The sequence below is a fragment of the Strix aluco genome, chromosome 4, assembly GCF_031877795.1.
Source record: "Strix aluco isolate bStrAlu1 chromosome 4, bStrAlu1.hap1, whole genome shotgun sequence".
Taxonomy (NCBI): domain Eukaryota; kingdom Metazoa; phylum Chordata; class Aves; order Strigiformes; family Strigidae; genus Strix; species Strix aluco.
The window spans coordinates 2,992,591-3,015,366 of NC_133934.1; the positions used below are offsets into that span (position 1 = coordinate 2,992,591).

At 44.6% G+C, this 22,776-nt stretch overlaps 1 protein-coding gene across 6 annotated transcripts in view; it reads left to right on the forward strand.

Annotated features, from left to right (window-relative positions):
• SLC4A11 (solute carrier family 4 member 11) overlaps window positions 1-14,611 on the forward strand; it is a 93,584-nt gene extending 78,973 nt beyond the window's left edge. For all 6 annotated transcript variants that reach the window (XM_074821781.1, XM_074821782.1, XM_074821784.1 and 3 more), the window contains 4 exons: window positions 470-643; window positions 5,305-5,500; window positions 7,622-7,791; window positions 10,902-14,611. In XM_074821781.1, the coding sequence (XP_074677882.1) occupies window positions 470-643; window positions 5,305-5,500; window positions 7,622-7,791; window positions 10,902-10,965 (604 nt within the window). In that variant the 3' untranslated portion in view covers window positions 10,966-14,611. The remainder of the gene's footprint in view (window positions 1-469; window positions 644-5,304; window positions 5,501-7,621; window positions 7,792-10,901) is intronic.
• Window positions 14,612-22,776: the final 8,165 nt, after the last annotated feature.

The window sequence follows — 22,776 nt, forward strand, 5'->3', positions numbered from 1 at the left end:
GGAATTACTGCAGCATACTGAGCACATGTTCTGCTCATGGGGAAGGAAGGGAGATCGGGGTTGAAAACAAGACAGGTGGGAAACTTCAACATCAGTAGTTTGTCAACCCACACCCAGATTTCTAACCACTCCCCACACGGACTCTGCTAGCAGTTATATGTATATTTCTAGGGAACTCTGCAATAAATATAGTGGCAAAACGCTGATGAAATTTTCATGGGCTGTTATTTTAGTGAGTTGCCTTTCTGCTCAGTGTTGTTCTTTCTGGGAGATGACTGCTTTGGGAGCAAACTATCAAGTTTCATTACCTTTCACGTTCATGTAATGCAGACTGTAAAGCAGGAGGAGCATGAAATCGCTCTCTGCATGAAAGTGCACTTCAGTGTTCAGCATTCGAGCTCAGGTTCAGCAAGAGCTGTCTGTTAGTTTGCACTGGCTGTAACTACTGTCAACAAAAACCTCGTTTCAGGTTGGTGAAGGGAACAGCTTATCACTGGGACCTCCTGCTCGTTGCGCTGATTAACACGGGGCTATCGGTCTTCGGCCTCCCGTGGATCCATGCTGCCTTCCCTCACTCCCCAATGCACGTCCGCGCCCTGGCCTATGTCGAGGAGAGGGTTGAAAATGGACACATCTATGAAACGTAAGTAGGAGCCACAGAGCTGTCGTGGATCTCTTTGGTTTCATTTGTGATTGCCTAATCCTTTGCCTACAGTGGGTTACGTGGTTGGGGAGTTAGCTGTCTTCTTGAAGACCTGGAAGATATGAAGGTGGAGGGGAGATGCACCAAATGAAGCCACCTCAGCCAGCATGGCCTGTGACCTGGCTTCATCCCCCTTCACCAAAGTGCTTGTTTTAGGACAGCCACAAATTTATTCTCTTGTCAATGGCTGGCGGCAGCATGCAGGAATTCCACCCACTCTGGTGCAAATTCTTCTCTGGAAGAGTCGGCCAAGACTTTTTCAGGTTTATCCTTGTGGAAACTGAGGAGGTGTCTTGGCCAGATCTTTCCAGATGTCTTCACCAGGAAAAAGCCAGTCTGATTCATCGCCTGAAACCTGTCTGGTGGTTATTACGAAGGGTAGGAAAAATGCAGCATTATTTCAGAGCTCCCATAGTATCTTCTGCCACGTTTCAGGAAGGCGAGATGCTTATTAAATTATTGTGTTTCTAAGCAAAATCAACTTAGAAGCCATGCTCAGGTCACAGCTTCCTATTTAAGACCGGCTTTTTGCTGTTCCGAGTTGTCCAACACATCAGAGACCTATTTAAAAAAAAAATAAATTAAAAACCTAATTTCTCATGAAACCTGCTCCAGAATAGAGATTATCTGGTCTGTTTAATCTTAGTATGTTACAGTTGAATGCTTTTACCTCAGAAGTAGTAATTTCCACTCACATACCATTAGTTTTAATTATCCTGTCTTGGTTTTCATTTTCAGAGTTGCCGCCTATCAAAAGTGAGGCTAAGTGGCCATTGACTTTAGGGGATGGAGTGGGTCTATCTTAATGTCAATCTTGCCTTCATGCTGGTCTTGGTGCCAGCTGGCACAGCTGCTTTTTGGGTCAGTGATGGACAGATTTCACCTTCCACATCTGGAAATTGCTGAGTCCTGCTGCTTGCTACAGTGCTTTTACAGACCTTTCCTGGGGGATCAGTCCCTTGGGCTTGTACCCACATTAGTATGTCTTGGTATTAGTGGTTCCCACAACTACATCTGTCTTAAATAAATGCTAAACCCGATTTCAAAGAAAGCCACTTTGATTTGAGTTCTGTAGGGTTTTAATCCATGCCCTTGCTCCTGGTGTCCGTGGTCTGCTCTGGGATACCTCTGTGCTCCATTTCTTTGTGAGATGCAGAATTTACACTTCAAAATCCATGTGCCAGGCCTCCCTCCTGCATCCTCTGTTGTCAATTTTAATACTTGGTGGCTTTTTTCCTGTTTTGCCACCCAGTGTCTTGATTCTGCATTCTGGCTCGTCCTTGACAAAGTCAAGTCCCCTGCCAGAGTTAAGGACTACCTTCTGCCCTTGTCCTCTGCTCCTTCACCCAGCTGCCCAAAAAGAGCATCAGAGAGCCCGCTTTGGCCATGCTAACCTAGATATGGCTCCAGTGATTATCCTGAAAGGGCTGAGGGATGCCCTAATCTCACTAAGTGTGTTCCCTTTTGGCACAGCTCTTCATCTGCTGGAGGCAAATCGGTACATAAATGAGTGCTGTGAATTGGATATTGAGAGCGAAAAAGGGAACGAGGATTTCCTAGTTATTTGAACTCCCTTTGAGACTGAAGCTTTTTGTTCTCTGCAAAGCATTGAGCTATAAACAGGAGGCTCTGAGCAATGTTGTCATCTTTTTTTTCTCTCTTAGCCAGCTCTGCTGGAAAAGAAATGTACTGAAGCTCAATTAGAAAATCAGGAGCTCTTTCAGCACTGGCTCCCTTGGCAGGTTCCTTTCCTGCACTCGAATCAAAGCTCTCAGTGCATATGACGATATAAACAAGAATAAAGATCTGTCACAATGAAAGTAAAATTTTCTTCTCCCCTGTAGAGTAACCACTGGAGTTTTATGTGGCAATCTGCAAAAATGGGCTCTCATTTCCCATATGGAGGAGGTCAGGAACGGCTAATCCCGTGCTAGCTGTATCTAAAGGATTCTAGGGAAATGAGCCTGGATTATGCTCTTTAATCTCCATTAATTATTTCATTTCCATTGCAGCATAGACTTTCTGGAGCTGTTTCCTCAAGGACCAAACAAGAGTCTGAACACATGCAAATTACAGGGGTTTTTTTCCTGTTGGCTTAATGTGACTGTTCGTGATGTCCTTACCCTGGAAATGAGAAAGGTGCTAGAATTGGCAGAAGGCCAATTTGAGGCTGGAAACTTCAGCTTTAAAGATCTCCTCTTTGGTCAACTATAAGCAGTTTTAACTATGTTCTGATAAGAAATTCTAAACTACTTTAAGTGGCATTAGCAGGAGCTGGCAGTAGTAGTTGCAGTACTTCTTGTACGTGATCAAACACTCTTCAGTGCTGTGATTGCTGCATCCCCAAGAGATGACAAGCAGAAAATTTCATGAACTTCAAAAATCCATTACCAAAGGGCTGCTACTCTGAGCTGTTCTGTACTTGCAGACTTGCATCTGATTGAAATGTGGTGTCTTCATATCTAATTTTGATCCTGAGCTCTTTGATTTGCATGACTTCACTTGCAAGGAAGCAGACTTGTATGTGCTCGGACTGATGCTTGCAGGTCACGAACATCCCCCGACTGGGTTAGATCTTTGCCTGAAATAGCAGAAATGCTTCCTCTGTAGTCTGCCCGATGATGCATCTAGGGAAACAAACTCTTGCTGTACCTGGGTGAGGCTAAATCAGTTAGTGCATCCCTTCATTCCTGCTTTACTGGGCCACTCAAGAGGTTTGTAGTGGTTCTGGTAGCTCTGAAGTAGTTTGACTGCTCCTTATCAGACTGTCAAATTACTCTCAATTAGCACTTGCGGTTGCACTTTAAGCTCTTGACTCTGTTCATCTCCAAGACTTCAGTTCTGTGGTGATCCAGACCTGGAGGCAGTGAAAGGATGCCAAACTATATCCACCTAGGTGATGTCCCAGTTCCTCCAGAGCTGGCAAGAGCAGTCTGTAGGTACGAGTAAAGTGCTCTACTCTCCCTCAGTTCTAGGGACCTTTTGACCTAGGAGACTTGCAAGAGGATTTGAACAAAATGTGTTTGGAAGGAGGAAAGCTGTAGTTCCTGCTGTTTAAATCTAGCCAGGGGAGGTTACTTAGAGGTTAACACCTCCTGTGTCTCTTCTCTTGGTAATCCTGGGCAATATGTATGACCTGTCCCACTACTCACCGAGAAATTCAAACATTCTCCTCAGGACTTTGTGTACTGTCTGTGATATCTCTTGTTAGGTCTTGTGAGCACTTGTGTTAATTCTGCCATGTTATCCAGATCCTGAGCAAGTCTTAGGCTGCTACTCTTTCCCTCTAAATACAGGTGTGGAAGGCTCCTTCATCCCCACAGCTTCATTATGCTTTTGAATTTATAAGCAGATTTGAAGTTCAACCTGACCTTACTTATAAGGAAGATTCTCAAAAACTTAGTATTGAAGGAATTCACTTGGAAACAATCTTCTTTAGGACAGAAGGGATTATGAAGTCCCAGCAGTGCATATGTAAAAGAAGGAAATGTGCTTTGGTAGATCTTGTGGCTGGCTCTTGTGTTAATCCTCAGAGTATTTTGTGTATAGGGTTAATTCGGAATATCATTCTCTGGTCTTGCATCCAGAGAATGAGGCCACTAGATGACACCAAACCAGTCTATGAACAAAAATTTCTCCTGATAAACAGGGATTTACTCACTAGCTTATCCACTGAATTGGTGGATTTATCTTCTCAAAAATGTATGTTAAGAATCCTCCTTTTCTCTATTTATAAGTACTTTTGAAAGATGAGGGTTTTCTTTTCTCCTGTTTCTGGTAATCTTTTTCAAACTAGGAGATGCTTGCAGGTTTAGTTGAAGTGAAAACAAAACAAAGCCATCTCCCCTCACCCCCCAAGTAGGCTCTGAAAGTTGCTGCATGCTTTCATGTCAGTCTTCCCCTCACCCCTCCCCACCCCCAATAAAAAAAAAATCAATTTGTGGTCTGTCAGCTCTGGAAAATTTGCATTAATTAATTACATGTTCTGCATGGTAATAGGTGATTTGCAGTGCAACTGCTATTATCCACAGCAGAATTAAATTTCTAGCTCCTTGCGTAGTGCTCTCAGCATCCTCTTCCATATAAACAAGGAGATTCTCATATACATCAAAAAAGCTGACTTGCAGTCAAGAGTGCAGACTTTTTTTTTTTACGAGAGGTTCATTAGTTCCTGTAGAAGTCAATGAGTTTTCTTCTGGATAGAAGCCAGTTGCATATGTATTGGGCAAATCGAGGAGAAGATCACTGCCCAGGAGGAGGATTCTTGCCTGGCTTTTTTGCAATGTGCTAAACAGAATTAGTTTAGAGGGCAATTTAGTTCAGGGTGGGATCTGTGGAGCTTCGCAGAAGGGGAATTTGGCATTTTTCCAGCTGCTCTGTTTGAGCTGTGGATTAAGTGCTTGGCCCAGATCCAGCAGAGCTCTGCCTTCTCAGTGTTAGCACGGGGCCAGAAGTGCTGATCTCAGTGCAGTGGAGATGAGTTTCCCTTTCCCGAGTGGCACGTGTCCTGCACCTACGCAGAGTAGTGAGCTCCAGCAATAAGCTTACATGGATGCTGGGATATTATCCTACTCCCCTAATCCCTGTTTTCTTGCTTTCAGGATTGTGAGCGTGAAGGAGACCCGGCTGACAAGTCTAGTGGCAAACTTCTTGGTTGGCCTCTCGCTCCTGCTCCTTCCTTTCCCTCTCCAGTGGATCCCAAAGCCGGTCCTCTATGGCCTCTTCCTCTACATCGCGTTGACCTCCATTGATGGGAACCAGCTCTTTGAAAGGGTGGCTCTCCTGCTCAAAGAACAGGTACGCAGACTGGGGCGCCAGCCTGGTGGAACAGAGAAGGAAATTGTATTTACAGCCTTAGCACCAAACTGTGCCAGGAGCTAACATGGAAAGATGCTGGTGTTGGGAACAGGGTTACCCCCAAAACTCCTGCTCTCAGGAGGACGATTTCCCGCTCCAGCCTGCATATTCCTTTCACCTTTTGCTGCAGAGTGGGAGTGAAAGTTGATGTCTCTAGTTTAGCCTGGCTGCTATTGACAAGTCTCTATTAAAGCAGACAAAGGAGGGGGAGAATAATGCAGTGTCAGACAGAAGTGGCATGGTTATTGTTGGGTTAAAAAAAGGTGGTAGTCAAATTGTTCATAGAATGGTGCTGCATCTCGTCTGTCTTTCAAATTCTGGATAAATTGCTTTCTGCATTTCCCTGCCACAAAAGCAATTGAGCTTTCTTGTTCAGAGCGATGTCTTGGATGTAGTCTTTCTCTTTTCAGTCTGCTAGGAATTGCTCTGGAGCCCTTATCTCCAGAAGGCAAAAACGAGTGCACGAATGGAGGTGGGATAGCTGCTACCAGTGAAGACACCCCCTAAACTGTGTAGAGTGCAAACCAAAAATATATTAAAACAATAACTTTTTAAAAAAAACAATTGCATAAGCTTGCTTATTGAATGTAGAGTAAGTTTTAAAATCCCACTGTGATGTCAGCTGCAGAGTACATGCATTTTAAAAATAATAATAAAAATATTAAAAAGCACATGCATGATGTCAGTAGATGGTGATCTTTATTTCCCCAACGTAGCAAAAAATTACCTGTTCTGAAGCTTTATTTTACACTTTCATTTTGACTTGTGTGAAATACCACAAGATAGGATTTTAAACTCAAAAGGAAATTACTTGCATTACTGAAACCCTTCTGATGTGGGGTGAAAACAAATCTGAAAGATGTGTTTTCACACCATCTCTATTACAAGTGCTAAGAAAATGCTAGTTTGCAGTGTAGGTGGTACCTGGGAGCAATAGTGAGTCTCCAACTCACCTTCTCTTATGTAACAAGGGTGAAGGGCTTAAGCCCAACATTTGGCTCTGCATTTCTGCTAATTTATCGTGATCTCTAATACTACATCTCAGAGGTTAAAACTGTGAAATCTGTGTAAAGATAACATTTGTCATGTCAATTTTTGAATGAGGATTGAATAGTTACTGTGATGTATGTGGAATCTTCTGGTTTTAGTGCAAATTGTGTGGAATTTTCCAAGCTATGGTTTGGAAAATTAAAAAGTATTCTCAGATATGGAGATATCCCTTTTCTGGAAACATTTTAATGAGTCATGGTACAATCTGAAATCCATCGAGTCTGTATCAGTGCCAGCAGACAGTCGCTCATACTCTTCACTGATGTATAGACAGTGAGTCAAAGCCTGTGCTCAGACATGAGCAAGTAACTGTCAAAGGAAACCACGAGCGATATTTAGCCTATTAATGTCACATTTTTTTTTTTCCTTCTTTCTCAAAAATGAATAGCTGGTATGAGTTGGGAAAATCACTGCAGTCTTGAGTACAGTCTCCTTCTGCACCTCCCCAGTCTCATCTCCTGGTTTTCCCCTACTGGGGCTCAATCAAGAAATGGGACCACCAGGAGCACGTGTGGAGTCTGATCACCAGAAGACAGAAGGCTATAAAATAAGGAGGAGCTGGGTTTCAGATGGAGAAACCATCCAGCAGTAACACCACCCGAATACATCTGCTTACCATCACCCCTCGCACACCCCCACAGGCACTTCACGTATTGCTGCAGAGCCCTGATAATCCGACTCAGGGGAATCTCATTACTGTACTTACCAAGACATTTTATTGCACTCTAGATGCTCCCAAAGGCAATATTAGCTGTGTGGTGTGCCTTTTCTCCAGGTTTCTAGTGCTCAGTCATCTTCTGTGTGTTGCTGCCAAGGCTGTGGTATAAGGCACTTGTTTTAACCCTACAAATCCTGCATTCTGCTGTTGAACCCATTAAGGACTCTGATGTTGATGCATTCTGCGTAAATTGATGTCTTCCTTAAAACCCTTGTGTTCAAAAGCCTGTACCACGTTCTGCAGTCACAAGTGCAGGTCGTTGCATGTCTAACATGTAATTCCTCTCTTCCCAGACTGCTTATCCTCCGACACATTACATTCGCAGAGTGCCCCAGAGGAAGATTCACTATTTCACAGGCTTGCAGGTCCTGCAGCTCCTCATCCTCTGTGGTTTTGGCATGTCACCGTTGCCCTACATGAAGATGATCTTCCCTCTCATCATGATAGGGATGATCCCAATCAGGTATGAAGCTTGGCTGCCTTTTTTTTCCTGTTTCCCATGCCTTTTGTCTTCAGGTTGGGACTGCAGGAAGTCTGAGTAGTCTAGCAGGGCAGCTGGTACTTTCTTGAGTAGCCAGATCCTGGAGGTGGGTGATGGTGACCTCTTCTTCACCAGCTGCTCAGGCTTGAGGAGGAACAGTGCTGAGAGGCTGTGATTTCACTGATGCTGGATGTTGTGCAAAGGGTTCTGGGCTGGCAGGTGCTCTTTTTCCAGCTAGTGGAGAGGCAGAGAAGTCTGCTTTTGCAGTGCCTGTGAGATGCCTGATCTTCCTGAGAAGCTGTAGTCTGAGTCTTCCCTCTAGGTATTTGATAATGTCCTTATTGCTTTGCAATTTGATTTCCTAAGGCCTGTGCTCAGAACAGAGCTAGAAACTTTTCCTAAGAGAAATCTTTATCTCTTATCCAGTGCTGTGGTGGCCTTACAGACCTCCTGCACTGCCGAATGGCATTGCCAATGATCAGTTAGCTCAAACTGGCCACATCTAGTCTTAAAATGTATCTTTAAAACTGGGAGGACCTCACAATATCTTGCAGTCTTGAGAGAGAAACATTGAGAAATTCAGCTAAATTCTTCCTTAATGTTCATTAACAGGGACTGCCCATCATTCTCCAGTTAAATCATTCATGCTCTCCATCCTTTGGATATAATGAGAAGCCATAATAAGATCTTGGAAGGAACAGATCTGTTTCCAGTCCACTGGATTATTTTTAGGCCAGCATGGCATCCAGTGATATCTGGTTGTCTTTGAGCTTGCAGTCTTGGTGATTTTGTCTGATCTCAAAGTTCAGGGCTACCAATGTCATAATCTTCATTGTGATGTTTTCCTTGGGTGATAAAGATGGGTCCAGTTCTTTCTAAAACAAAAGCAAATGTCAAAGCTACCATGGCTTTCAACAGGATCAGGTTAGAGCTATTTGGGCTGGATTTCTAAAGATAAACAAAATCTTGGAAAACACTGAAATTATTGTTGCTGTGGCAAGAATCTCTCACCCACCCTTCACATAGGCGTCACTCTGGATGACTCGTTAAGTGGCTGGTAAATACTTCAACTGTGTGCAGTGCTGGATGATTGACTCTTGTGGGAATTGCAAGTCTCCGCACAGAGCAGCTCAGTACAGAAAAGAAAATGTGGGACACCCTTTGCCAAACATTCAAGTATCGGACATAGTGTAATCTAAATTAATTTGGAGAGAGTGCTGTCAAAGAACTTGATTTTGTAATAAGAGCTAGGTAATTTAGTGGTGCAAATATATCTTTTTATTGAGTAAGATACTGTTGTCTAAAACTGGCTCTGTTGCTAACTCGTTTCTCTTTCCAGAGCAGCTTTTTCTAGTAGCTGGATAATCAGCCCTGCTGCTAAGGGGAAGATGGTGCTACCTGGCACAATGCAGAAATTCGCCCTTGGCTTTCCTTTCTCTGATTTCTTTTGCCTTCATGTCGTTTCTGTGGACTCCAGCTGAGTAGGCAGCACCATGATGCATGAGCTCTGTAGTTAACAATGACTTTTTCACAAAGATTTGGCACTCTAAATAGATGAGACAGAGCAGAAGAAATGAAATATCTTTTCTCTTTTTTTTTTTAAGAAGGGAGGAAGAGGAGATGGGACAGTAGCCAGGGGTCAAAGTCAAGAATCAAACCCAGATGAGTGAGTCATGGCTCAGTGTCCCATCCAGAAAACCAGCCATGTTACTTGTCTGTCTCAAAGCCACATTTCCATCTGTCCAGCAACATTAGACTCATGACTTGCATTGTCAGTGGTGAGGGACCATCTTTTTCCACTGGTGTAGCATTAATGTGAAAGATAATGGTTTTTCAATGGCTTCTCATTATTGCGGTGGAGAACAGCCTGTTGGGAGAAAATGTGATCTCTTTGGGTATTCCCAGTTCCTGGCTTTGATTCAGAACTTTGAGATGACTAGTTTTTGGTTGCTCAGAGAGGAAGAGCTCCTTTCCAAGTTCTCTGTGATGCTTATCTCTGCTCCCGCAGCTCTCGAGCATTTTATTTCATGACAGGTCTATTTAAGCAGATCCTGGTACTTCGCAGTGGTAAGCGCTGTTTGGGATCTCTTGCACAGCTATTGAAAAGGCCCTTCCAAGTCTTAAAACTGGCTTTCTAGTGCTTTGTGCCTTATTTTAACAGCTGAAGAATAGCTTCCTTGTTAAACAAGGAAAAGTGTCAGACTTAAATATGTAGGATTTAATGAGAGCAACTTCATAGCATATTGTTACAGTGCCATGCCTTTCTCACCCAAAAATGTTAATTCATGAGGAGGTTCCTTCAAGCAAATAAAAAAAATTATAAAAATTCACAATCCCAAAAGTAAGGGAATCACTGTCTCCGTGGTCCAATGGAGAATCCAGACACAGGGTAGGGATGGAGTCTTAGCAGCAGCTGGAGGAATGAATGTCACAGCCCTTCTTAGCCTCTTGCCATGGTCTTGAGTCTTGCTGAAATATTTGGTGCTTCTCTAAAGACTAAAGCTTCTGGGTTGTCTATTAAAGCTTCTTTGTGGTGAGAGCTGAAAGGAGTGACCTGGGCTACTTGGAAAACTGAGAAATGGCAAAACAAATAACCCTTGTATGCAGGTCTTTGAGCCAACATTCCCACTATAGGGAAAGTGGTGAAAAATGGTGATTCTTGGTAAAATAACCCATCCCCTAGCAAACTGGAAGCAGCAGGAAGCTACTACCTGCCTCCCCAGCACAAACCAGGAGCATCATAGCTGTGGGTTGGGTGAGATTGGTACATTTTTGTCACCTTGAAGATTTTGTGGTGACAGAGTGCTCTTGAATAGCGACTTTTCTTCTGTGAGGATGAAGATGTTTTCTTTCCTCTTCAACTGAAGTGAGGAGGCTTCTTCCAGGAGCAGCTCCTCACTTATTCCTATAAATGCTGTATTTACTTGTAGGATCAGTTGTTTTTACTCTCCCCCACTTCATCTTCCCTTCAGCTGGGTGAATCCGTTGTATGCATGGCCACGGACGAACTCAGCTGAGAGTCTTGGGACAGAGAACAAAATGTTACATGACTATAAACAAGCACTAATTCTATCTCTCTGGTTCAATCTCAGGTATAACCTGCTCCCTAGGATCATCGAAGCCAAGTACTTGGATGCTATGGATGCAGAGCATTAAACGGGGTCCTCCACACACGGAGCAGCGAGGACAGCTCTTGGAGTTGGAAGGCGGCTTTGCCGAGGCATAGAACAATCTATTTGCAGTTCTTTCTTTCACCACTTTCTTTCTGCTCTAATATGGCGTTGGTAATGCACACGTATCAAAGACCAACTGAGCGTTGAAGTGTCAGACCAAAACAGCCTTGGACTTGGGAGGCCGATGCTCTTTGGAGCTGTGAGGCAAGCAAGCTTTATGGAAAATGCTACTTTCCACATCCCAAAACTGGAAACCCCAAAGATCAGCATGTTCATACGGTTGGAGCATTGCGTTCCCAGAGTTGTCATGTGCTCCCTTGTTTGAGGGTGGGGGGGAATCTCTCTTTTATGCACCATGTCCCTTTCTTCCAAAACACTGTAAGAGCAGCAACTGACCCTTCTTTTGCAGAATGACAGTCCCGTTCTGGCCTTGGAATTCAATTTCCCGTGCATCCAGTATTCCCAAATTGGTATTCCAGGTGGGATGGCCTCATGCTAAACCAATGATGTCAGGAGAGATGTCTGGCCATCTCCTCAGATTAGCAGGGTTGGAAACAGGTGTAATCTGTACTGATATAATCCACTGCTTTGGATGAATATTTAATTCTTACAAATGAGCTGGAACTGTTCAGAGGTTGGGCTCGCATGGCGATGTTGATGAAACTGCATCTGGGTCTAAGCTATTTGGGAATTATTTTGGATCTTTCTACCATTACTTCTTGGTAATCAAACACAGAAGTGTAGTTTTGCACAACTGCAACATTCTTGCTTGCACCCAGAGTCAGATGCTGAAACTTGTCAAAGGGCAGTTGTGTTAATGATTGCATATACATATGTACAGTAGTGCCTATGTGTACATATATACATATGGATTTGTGTATATATTTTTGCATAGATATACAAATAGGCCTGATTCTTTCAAAATATCAAGTGTTTTGTGCAGTTGGTGTTACCCGTGGTGTCTTGACCATATACCTGTTCTCCGCTTCAGTGCTGCTTTTTCTCATTTGAGATATGGTCACTTTTTTCTTTTTGAAGCTGCTCAGTTACTGGTTTTGTTCATGTTTTGCTTTATTCAAGATGTTCTTTTACTTTCTTCTTCCCATGGCTTGAGACCTTCATCATTCTGTCTTGATGCTCCAACATGTGAATTTTGCATTTAATGTACAGCATGCAATGAAAGTTTTCCTCTTTCACCTAATCCAGTATTTGTTGGTCATTTCATTGTTTCTGTTTTGTAGCTAATCTCCAGTTTTCCCCATTGCCAGACGTTATATTATATTTCTGGATGAATCTAACTTCTGCTGTCTTTTATATTTCAGTTTATTTAATTTTGCTCGTACTATGGTCAGTTTTCTTACTTGGAGTACTGTGAAATAAGCTGCCCTTTAGTTCAGTGCTTGCCCTTTCCTGCACACTACAGATCACAGGTAAAGTGTTACGAAAAATGTGGACTTCTGAAGATAATGAACTTTCAAAACAGTAGAAATGAGGGAAGAAGAGTAATATAAAATGAAATGCAAATATATTATTAGCAGAGAAGTGTTTCTTACCAGTTGCTTGCCCAGTAAATCGTGCAGAGTTTTTTTTTATCAGCACATGCTCTACTGCTTGGGTGTTGCTCTGCATGATGTGGAAGACGAGGTCTGTAACGAGGGAGGAAGGCATTGGGTAAAAAGCTCCCATGCTGAAACTAAGCCAGACCCAAGCTACTGAAGATTTGGTGTATTTGTTCTAAATATCAGATGGTATTTCATCTTAACGTAGCTGCCTACAGCTTTAAAACATGTATGAAAAACTAAATTTTTATTTTCTTATGAAACCCTTCATCTTTGTATTGATACTTGGAGGAGAGCAGTAAGAGTGTTCCCAAGAATGTGGCCATGGCTTATATGTCCTTGAGCAATCGCAGGGGAAAGCCCTCAGCTTAAGTAAGCAAAACAACATCATATGACCATGAAACCTTGAAAGCATGACCTTCATGTTGCACCAACCAACTCTTGTGGGACTGCTGAGAAGTCTCAGGGTCCAGATGACCACCCCAGCACGGCCAAGCAGGTAATGCCACGCATTTGGCTTTCAGTCAGTCGTGGAGGCAGCAGGGGTAGCTCGTGCCATGTCTGATAAGTTAAGTGGTGTGACAGCAGGTATAAATCTGTGCGTGGTTTCTGACCACCTTCAACAAGATTTCCTGGCTTTTGAGTCATTTCTGTGATGAGATCACTAACAGCCGTTACCAAGATCCGCATGTAGAAACATCAGGCAGTCAGCAAACAGGATTTTGGGCAGTGCAGAGGCGGAGGTGGTAAAAGTACGTCTGATCTTCAGTCAACAGAAAAAGAGCAGGTGACAGCAAACAGTTCAGTACCTGTTGTAAGACAGGGAGTGCAAAGGCCTGATGATGCTTGAATAATGTGCTTTTCCCACGGATGTCAAAAGACTTAACCAAAACTGGATTCAGAAGTGTCATCCTCTGGTTGAGTAAGCTCTTAAACGCACGTGTCCTAGGGTTGCATTTCGGGTGTCTCGGCTCTTGGCAGGAAGAAGTCACCCTGTGGGATGGTTTAAATCATATTGTGGATGCTGTGGGTGGAGGAAGGAGAGGACGTGCCCAAGGCAATGTGGCTCTGGTCTCTTTGAAGAAGAGCAGAGGCCCTGGGTGAAACTTCCTCCAACACAGAGCATAGTGGGGTGAACTGGCATGCAGGTCTTGCCAGAGGAAATAGTTTTGTGGATGTACCCTCTATCACTTAGAAGGACCAAAAATATCCCCATTTAAAGTCTCTTTGAAAGTATCAATTTCAGATAGTGTCAAATTTTGCTAATTGAGATAATTTAAAAAACAGATAGCTTGGGGGACGGGGGGCGTGGTAACTATCCATCACAACTCTTGTTTATATCTTTCACTGCTGCTGCTTTACCAGTATGACTTCAGTGTTTGTCTTTTCTTTGTAGCATCAATAGGATTCTGTTTTGCAGGGGTTTCTTTCTACAGAAGTTAGGGGCCAAAGAATCAACTGATGGGAAATCAGCATAAATTGGGAAAAGAATTTGTGCTGGCTTAGACTGGTTGAACATTTGGAGCCATGTGTCAATATATAGGTAGAAGGGAGATGTGAGTCTCAAGGCCTCTTGTCTCATGAGGGGTTGTAATGATCCTGCAGAGGATTTTTTTTCATACAAATACCTTTTCTCTTCTTGTTTGCTTCTGGTTTTGCTGACTTAAGTGCAGGCGTTTCCAGGAAGTAGGCTAACTAGGGAAGGAGAGTTTGTTCAGAGTCAATTGAGCACTTTAATACTTCTGTGAAGGTTAAGACAATTAGAATGTAAAAGAAGTTTTATTATAAGCTCTTTATATACGCACAATGCTATGTATAACTGTTGCCAAAGAACTGGGTTTGAAAGATGTTGATTGCTATTAAGAGTCCATGATGTTCACCTGGAACCACAAGGCAGTAAAAAGCTTCTGAAACAAGTGGATTTTGGAAGTTACCTTTTGACAGCTGCCAAAACGATCAGAGACTGGAGATAGAATAAACTTCTACTCTCAAAGTTGTAGTTCTTGATCCTTGCATTGAATGTAGGAGCTAGAAGTTAGCTTGACAATTAAAATTGGATTTATACCTGAATAGTTTTGTTGGTCTGAGACTTATTTTTTGCTTTCAGAAATACTCTTGACATGCTATATATGGAAATAGATGTGTTTCTCCATGTAAATTAAGGAAAGTTGGTGAAAACATACTGCTGAACAGGCAGCATAGCACTTTCTAGATTGCTTAGGAAGCAAATCTGACAACTTCACTAGCAACAATCTCCAAATTCTCTGGCGTCAACATTTGAAGCTATTAATAAACGTCAAGCTCTACTTGGCTATGCATCAGCGCATTACTGCGAGAGGATGGGGATGGAGTAAACGAATTCAGCTGGCTTGCTTCAGAGCTGCCATCTGGTGAAAGGCTTCAAGATGAGCCCAACGACTGTGGGATGTGATACACACTTCCTGACGACCTGTGTGAACTGGGATGCTCTGAAAAGAAATATGGTAGATGGTCACGTTTCCATATACTGTAGGTCAAACAATTCTCCCCAAAAGGCCCTCATCCCCAGCTGTACCAAAAGACTGAAACTGTAAACTTTTGCATATTGTATTTGGCTGCTTTAGACACTGCTGCTGAACTGTGTTCTGTGGACGCTCTTTGAAGAAACATGAAGTTGGCCAAAGCTGGATGTAGCTGGAGAACGTTTGGGGGTGGGAGGGAGGGGATTGTTTTCGTGGAGCTCTCGGCAATACGAAAGGGACCTGAGTCATGCCATGTCACCAAAAGCACCTACCATTTCCCAGTCTCTGTCCCAGTAAGTGTGTATCTGCACTATCTGTTGACACATGTTCGTGTTCCTCCTTGATCAAGCTCTTTTCTCGTTCATTGTGTTCTGTATCTGCCCTTCTGTAGTGTTTCTGCCTGCCTGGAAGTTTAACAGGCAGAACCAGGGTTGGCTCAAGCTCATCTCTTGTGTTTGTCCCCCCAGAACTTCAGTGCAAGCCATCTTCTGTCATCTCCTGACCCAGCTCTCGTCTTCCCCAGCCCTTCTCTGGAAGTTGGCTCTGGCATCCCCACTGTGGAAATGCTGCCAAAGTACCGAGGGGGAATTTTTCTCTGGAGGACTTGAGCCTGTGTCTGAGCAGCAGTATGGCAGCGGCTGCTCCCTTGGGGCTCGCTTTGCCATAATACACAATTATGAAGGATTCATAATTGTCCTACAGTTGCACTGTCTTCTGCATCTCTTTAGATGATTACTTTATGGTGCAGTGTTCCAGTTGGGCTGTCCTTTCATCTGTCAAGCTTCCAAAACAACTTAAACATAATGGAATGGGTTTGCCCCATTTTCTATCTGTGCTGAGGCCTGTGGATGTTAAAAGAGAATAGTCTTAATTGTTTCAATATCTAATTAAGGCATTTAAGTACCAAACCCTGTCCATTATGCTACTGGCTGCAGATTTGGTTGCAAAGAGCAAACCATCAATATTGTGTAAAGAGCAGACAGGCGAGGGAGTTGCCGGAGAACATGCTTTAGAAATACAAATTAGCACTTTCCTCTTCAGCTTTTGTGTGTTTTCCTTTCAAACTAAGACAATCCTTGCTGTGTCTTTTTTTTTTTCTTCCCCCTTGTAGAAAACTCTGTGTGAGCTTGGATCACTTGGTGCTGTTCTGATGTTGCATTAAATATTAAGAGCCTGTCCTGGGGGAGATGCTGCCTTCTGCTCCCCATCTGCATCTCTGCTGCAAAGAGCTGCTTACTTGGAGAGCTGGAGTCTGCTCTTGGAGCAGAAGAGGGGATGCATGTGGCATCTCAGTTGGTCATCTGTGTGACAAATTCTTGCTGCTGCAAAAGCTATCAGTATCCCTTATTTAGCTGCAGGTGGGAGTCCAAAAGGTGAAAAAAAATGTCAGAGTTGGAAAAAAGAGTTTGCAATTAAATTCTCTCCTCCTTGACCTGAGCTATGCTGCCTTTTTGCTTTTAGCTTGGGGAAAAAAAAAAAAAAGCTCTCTAGCAGAAAAGTATTTGTTATGTGATCAGGGTTTTGCAGAAAATCAACATATCCAGTTCAGCAGCTGGAGTATCAGTTTCAGTGCTTGGGAGGTTTGATGAAGGGCTGAGATCAGGACTTGCTCTGCCTCTCGGCAACAATCAGGGTCTCAGCCTGCTTTTTCCAGGCATCAAATTTAGGTAAGTTTCACATGATTGGATGACTTAGATGGTTTCTGCAGCGTCGATACGAGCGATGGCAGGGTAACGTGGCCGTGCTGGTCTCTGCCAGACGTGGCTGGAGCAGGAGGTGCAGCCCTCGGTGCTGTGAGCGATGGCATCTCCAGTTTTGCAGGCGATCTCTTTTCAGCAGGTGTGTGTTTGACATCTGAGTGACACGACTGAGCTTGTGCAGTGTACCCTCCTCTCTGTGAACTGCTTACCTCGGGAGCTGTGTTAGCCCCCTTTCTAATTATTTACAGCATATATCTATAGCATCGCCTATTTCTGAACTTCTCAAATTTGGTACCAGTGCTGCTGATTTCAAACTGCATCCCCAGCAGAGTCCCAGCCTGCATAAATAGGCTTCTAAGTGATTCACATCTTTATTGCAGAGCTTCCTTTGCCTGGCCAGGTGTTAGCAGCTACCTCCCATCTCCAAGACTTCTGAAGCCAAAGTGTAATTAGGACCCTGGTTTTAAGTGCCTGTGTCTGGGAGCTGTGACCACTGGGGTGTGCGTTGGATGTGTCCATCCCTGGCAGGTGCTGGGCTGTGATCTGAGGTGCCCAGCAGGTCTAGGTGGATCTATTCATATGGGAGAAACCGTGATTCAGCTGCAAAGCACGGCAGCTGCTGGAAAGCGAGAAGCTTATTGTGCTGTTGACCCTTGGAGGATTTAGCCTCTTGCGTTTGGCAGAGCTGCTCTGATTTAATAAGGTGGCTTAGTGCTCTGTTATTTTCAGAAGTGTTCAGCCCCTCTGTTTTCCCTGTCCTCTTTATTGATGTGAAGCTGTACCTTGTTCCCACGCAGATGTTACACCCAGAAAACAGGAATTGTCTTACTGAAGACAAAAAATCCTTACTTCTCTGAAGTACGTACTCCTGAACGTTTGTGCAAACCAAACCCCCTTCCCCTTGGTCCGACCTGAGAAAGGGGCTGTATCTTAAATACTCCCTTATTTCCCTTCCTGCTTTCCTTGGAGTGAGTGTAAACACAGGATAAGCTCCGAGGGGGTGATTTAAGAGGAGAAACTTTCCTGAGGCAGAGCTGACTCATTATAAATCCTGCATCCCATTTCTGTGCAGGAGCCAGGAGAAGACCAGCAGTGGGTTTATTTCCCAACATTTCATGTGGCGTGTGACTGGTTAAATGTTTCTGTATTTGGTGACCAGGAGGTTTCCATCACAGATTGCCCAGGAACTATTTTAAGTGAGGGAAAGCACATGTTCCTATTTAGGGAGATATGGCCTATAGATATTGCACTTGCTAAATAGGCTCTTAACGCGCATGCCTCTATCTAGTGTTGATTTTACAGTGGATGATTTCTTTTTGATAAGAGTTGCTTGGGGCGGGGGGGAGGGAGAGGGAATTCCTTTATTGTATAAGGAAACTCTGTATTTAAAAACAAAATAAAAAGAAGTATACTGTTTATATATTTCTACTTTGTGCCTAATCAGTGTCCTTTATTTAACCTTTAGCTCCCAGCATTGCTCGGATTTCTCTCCTAGTGCTACACGTTTCTCTGGTGACTGGTGGGGATCCCTGTAGCTGAGGTACTTCTGTAATTAATCCCCAACAGTTGTAGCATTTGAGCATCTCAGTTGTGAACGTAAGGATACGTGTTGTCTTACCTGTGCGAGTCAAAAATGGGATTCTTCATGCTTTGACGGGGAAATGTAAAAATAATTGCACCTCTTATCTGATATGGAGCACTGAGAGCATCTAGACCTGGCTAGTGTTGCCTTTGTGGCTCTGCCTTCTTTGGCATCCTCCAAAATAGAGCTGAGTCCAAAACCTAGTGAATTTTGTGTTGTAATGGAGCCTTGAGAATGATCCACTTCTCCAAGGAGTAAATTTACTCCTTACCTACCACAGGACCCAAGCTTGGATAGTTGCCTTCCAGCTCCCTCTAGCCCATCAGGGTCCGTGAGGAGCTTGCTTTGCAGAGGAGTGGTTTTTTGCATGTGAATGCAAGCTGAGGTTGAGGTAAGGGTAGGACTGAGAATGGCCATGTGGTTCTGGTAGCGTCATCTGAGAGGAGCCAGAGTCTGCAAATTTGCTCTTTGCCTCCAGCCACCCCATCCTGTAGGATCCCTCCTCCATCAGCCTGTGCTGCCCTGGAAGTGATACTGGTGACCCCCTTATATATATAAAATATATATATATAAAAAAACCAAATATATGTGGACAGGCTATCAGGAAAAGGGGGAAGCAGTCCTTGCAGTGTTAACCTCAGAGGGATGTTGAGCGTGTGGGCAGCCTCAAATTTTTGGGACCTTTGAGATGTGCCAGTCCCTGGGGAAGTGAAGGAGCGCTCAGACTGTGTTTGCTGCACCAGTCTGGTACCATCCTCTTCTGCAGAAGGGTGAAGCAGGAGCAGGGTCTGGGGAGGCTCACGAGCCCTTTCACAGCATTTTGTTGCTTTCAGGCAGATACGTTGCATACTGCTTCACAGCATGGTCCAAGAAGGGACCTCCGAAAGAAGCCAAATGTAGAGATCCTCAAACCGGTGTGCAAGGACTAAGGCCTTGGCAGCAAGAAGATACTTGGCGTGGGAGGGGAGTGGGGTGTGTGGCAAATGTGTGTCTCTTTTGAACTCTGAGTCTGATGGATTGCATGCACAGGTTGCTTGTCCTAAACACCTGAGGGTCGTCTTGCAAGATGACTGGAGTGTGAGGGTGTGTTCCTACCCAAGGTGTCATCCTACCCAGGAGGTCCCAAGAACAGATGCAATGGGTAAGAAGCAGTTGTGCACTCATCAAAGAAAGCCTTCTGGGAGCCATGGGGTCATCTGGGCCCATGGTGTGTCTCTGTCTCCGGTCCATGAGGGTCTCTCCCCAGGACAGCTTGGTCCCTGCTTGGTGCCCAGCAGTAGCCTTGGAAAGCTGGGAAGGCTGCACAGCCCCTTTGGGTTTAAGTGAGGTATAATGAAGGACATTGTGACCATAAACACATGGGGATGCAGCGAGGCCCCTGGGATGGGTGCTGGGGAGCAGGGAGGGGGCGGGCAGGACATGTTTGCCACCTTCTGGTTTCACTGTTCGGAGTTCTGGCTGATGGGTATCTGTCTGCAACTGCAGGCAGCTGGGCAAGGCCATAACTCTGCCAGGTGCAAAGTGTCCCTATTCAAAGCAGATGTCTACTAATAGTTGGTTTAAATGGCAGTGACATTTGTTGCAGATCTGATCTTGGGAAGGGAAGGGTCAGATGGGGATGTATTTCCCCCCACCATGTCCTTCCTTTCCCACGAGGACACATATGCAATGTGCTGCCAGGAGCTTTACAGGAGGGATTCAAATATTTGTTGGCCAAAACTTACACGGATAAACTGTCCAAAGAGGTGCCAGGCCCTAGAGTTGCGATCTGTGGTTTTGCCCTGTACCACATCTTGGTATGGAGGGTGTGGAAAAAGGGATTATTTAGGTATCTGAGCTTTCCTCAAACTGACATGAGGAGTTTGTCAATACATTTTCCCTCTTAGTGTCCTGCTTTGATTTAAACTGAAAATGAAGTTGGCATATTCCTCCTTGTGCTTCCCAGCCCTATAAAGAACTGAAATATCCTCCCGGAGTGATCCAGGTCTGACGGGGTCTGTCACTGCCCCCCAATGTGCAGCAAAGCTGGTGAGAAAGGACCCGTTAGCCCCTGTCCATTGTGTTTTGGGGGGATTCAGCACCTGGAGATGGACCGGAGGGGGAAAGCAGCACAAACGTTGGAGCCAACAAGAGGTCAGCTATCTCAAGTTCTTGGTGTAAGAGCCAAAAAAGCCATGAACTGTAGCTTGCTTGTTTGTTTGTTTTCTGGGAAGCGGTTTGCAGCCCTGCGCCTTTCCAGGCACCAAAACCTGCTGGTTTTCATCAGGGGTTTAATCTGCTGAGAGCAGGTGCCATCTAGGGGACAGACAACAGAAGACAAGGAGGCGTTTCACTTCCAAACCTGCAATACTTTCTCCACCACCCCAACCCACCATCTCCATTTCCAGTCACTTTGACACCGAGCATGGAGAATCCCAGGCTCAAAATGGGGAGCTGGTGGGTGCATGGCATGATGCAAGATTAGCCAGCCCCCAGTCCCGAGTAGAAAGCATCTGCCTTCATGCAGCACTCATGCCTAAAACCATGGACCAGAGGAGCATGCACAGAGGTGGTTTTTTTGGTGGTTTGCTCTAAACATGTGGAGAAACCACGAGCGAGCCAGAGCCCTGTGAGCTCACCTCTCTGCTCATGTTTCCAGCTCTAGGTTTGCCATGATGTCCTGAAGCAATCTCCTCTCTTCCTGCTGCTCTCCAGAGGGCCATATCCTGCTGGATTTTAGAAAAAGTTTGGCCAGGAGTGCTTGCTCTGCCTCACCCACTTCTATCCCTCTCAGATTTCAATGGTCTGGAGGTGTAACACCAGGACGATGCATTGAGGGGGGCTGGTTCAGCACTGTATGACTCTACCTGAGCCCCAAAAACTAAATCAGCACCTACCTCACTGCATATACTTAACATCAGGCTCTACCCAAACCCTTGGAGATGGCGGATGGGAGAGCAGTAGGTGGAAATGCTGCATGCCCATCACTTTGAATAAATAATGAGCACTAATGATACCTGGCAAATGGGTGACTACAGCTGTGAGCCAGAGCTGCAGGGCTGAAGGGTTTGTGTTGTAAACTTCAGCTAAATCACTCAATTTTTTTCACCCTTTCCTCTCCTATTTCAGGCTTTTTGATTTTTCTCTGCTAGCTTCATCAGCCCCCCTGGAAATCCTTTTAGCACCCACCATAGGCAGCTTTAGGGTGGACAGGAGGGTCTGCAGGCCAAAAGTTTGCTATTGAAAGTCTCCCCTCCCTCCACCTCATTCCTATCCCATGGCTAATGTCCCTCCCTCTTGTCCCCATCCTCCCCTGGGACAGTCCCACCTTTGGAGGGCATCGGGATGAGGCATCGATGCTACCAGCACATGGCTTTAGCTGCGATGGGGTACAGAGAGAATTTTTGGAGAGCCTTCCAGATAACTAAAATTTCCAAATCATGGGAGATTTAAACACTAAAAGCTGCTTGCTGTCTGTGCAGACTCCAGCAGAGGGAGCATGGCTGCATCTAACAGCGTTAATACCTTCTTCTCTTCAGCAAACACATCTTTTGCGATAAGCTATTTGGACGTCTCCTTTGGATGGCGTTTTCCCACGAGGTTCCCAGTTGCTCCCCATCTGCTCCGACAGCAAAATGCATGGGGTGTCTCTTATAAATAGATGAGAAGTTTCATTTTTTTCTATTTTGGGGAGATACAGTAAGAAAAAACAAACCAAAGACTCGACTCTGAGAGTTTAGAGTCACAGGTAGGTTGTGGTCATTGTTATTCCTGATCACAACTGCTGGAGAAGCACCGTGGGGTCTGCACATGGGCAGGTTATTGGCCACCCTTGCTGTGAAAGTGGGTTAAGCCCCACTGTTTCCAAATCAGAGAGTGTTTAGATACACCAGACCAGTTCATCATGAACTTCTCCGGAGGCAAGAGCAGTCCTTAGTGATGCTCCTTGAAAGCTGATAGCGTCAAGTGATTAATTTTATCCATCTGGGCAGGCTCTGCCTGCTCAGAGGGAGAAATGTCAACAACTGCGACACAGGGCGAATTGCTTTGGGATGCTAGTCCTGGAAACATTGAGAGGTTGAGGGCCTCTGAGTTAATGAGATTTCTCAGAATTTGCATATTAATAAATGTGCCTATTACGTTGCCATTAGAGTTAATAGGGTGTAATATTAACAATAGTTAATAAAAGAGCCACTTTAATGGTCATTTGTACAGGAAGATGGAAGAATATATCTGGGCACTGCCTTCATGAAACGGTGGGGGGGCTTTGTTCATCTCTTGCCTGCTGCAGATGGAGGGGGAATGCATTGACTATTTTGCATCTTCAACTTCTCAGCTTTATTTTGGAAGGACAATTACCCATGGGGTTCATCCATCTTGCTCCAGCAACATCCCTGCTCCCCCAAATCTGTGCTCTCTTCTCAGCCAAAGAGAGAAAGCTATGGTTAGCAGTCAAGCTAAGGCGCACTGGCC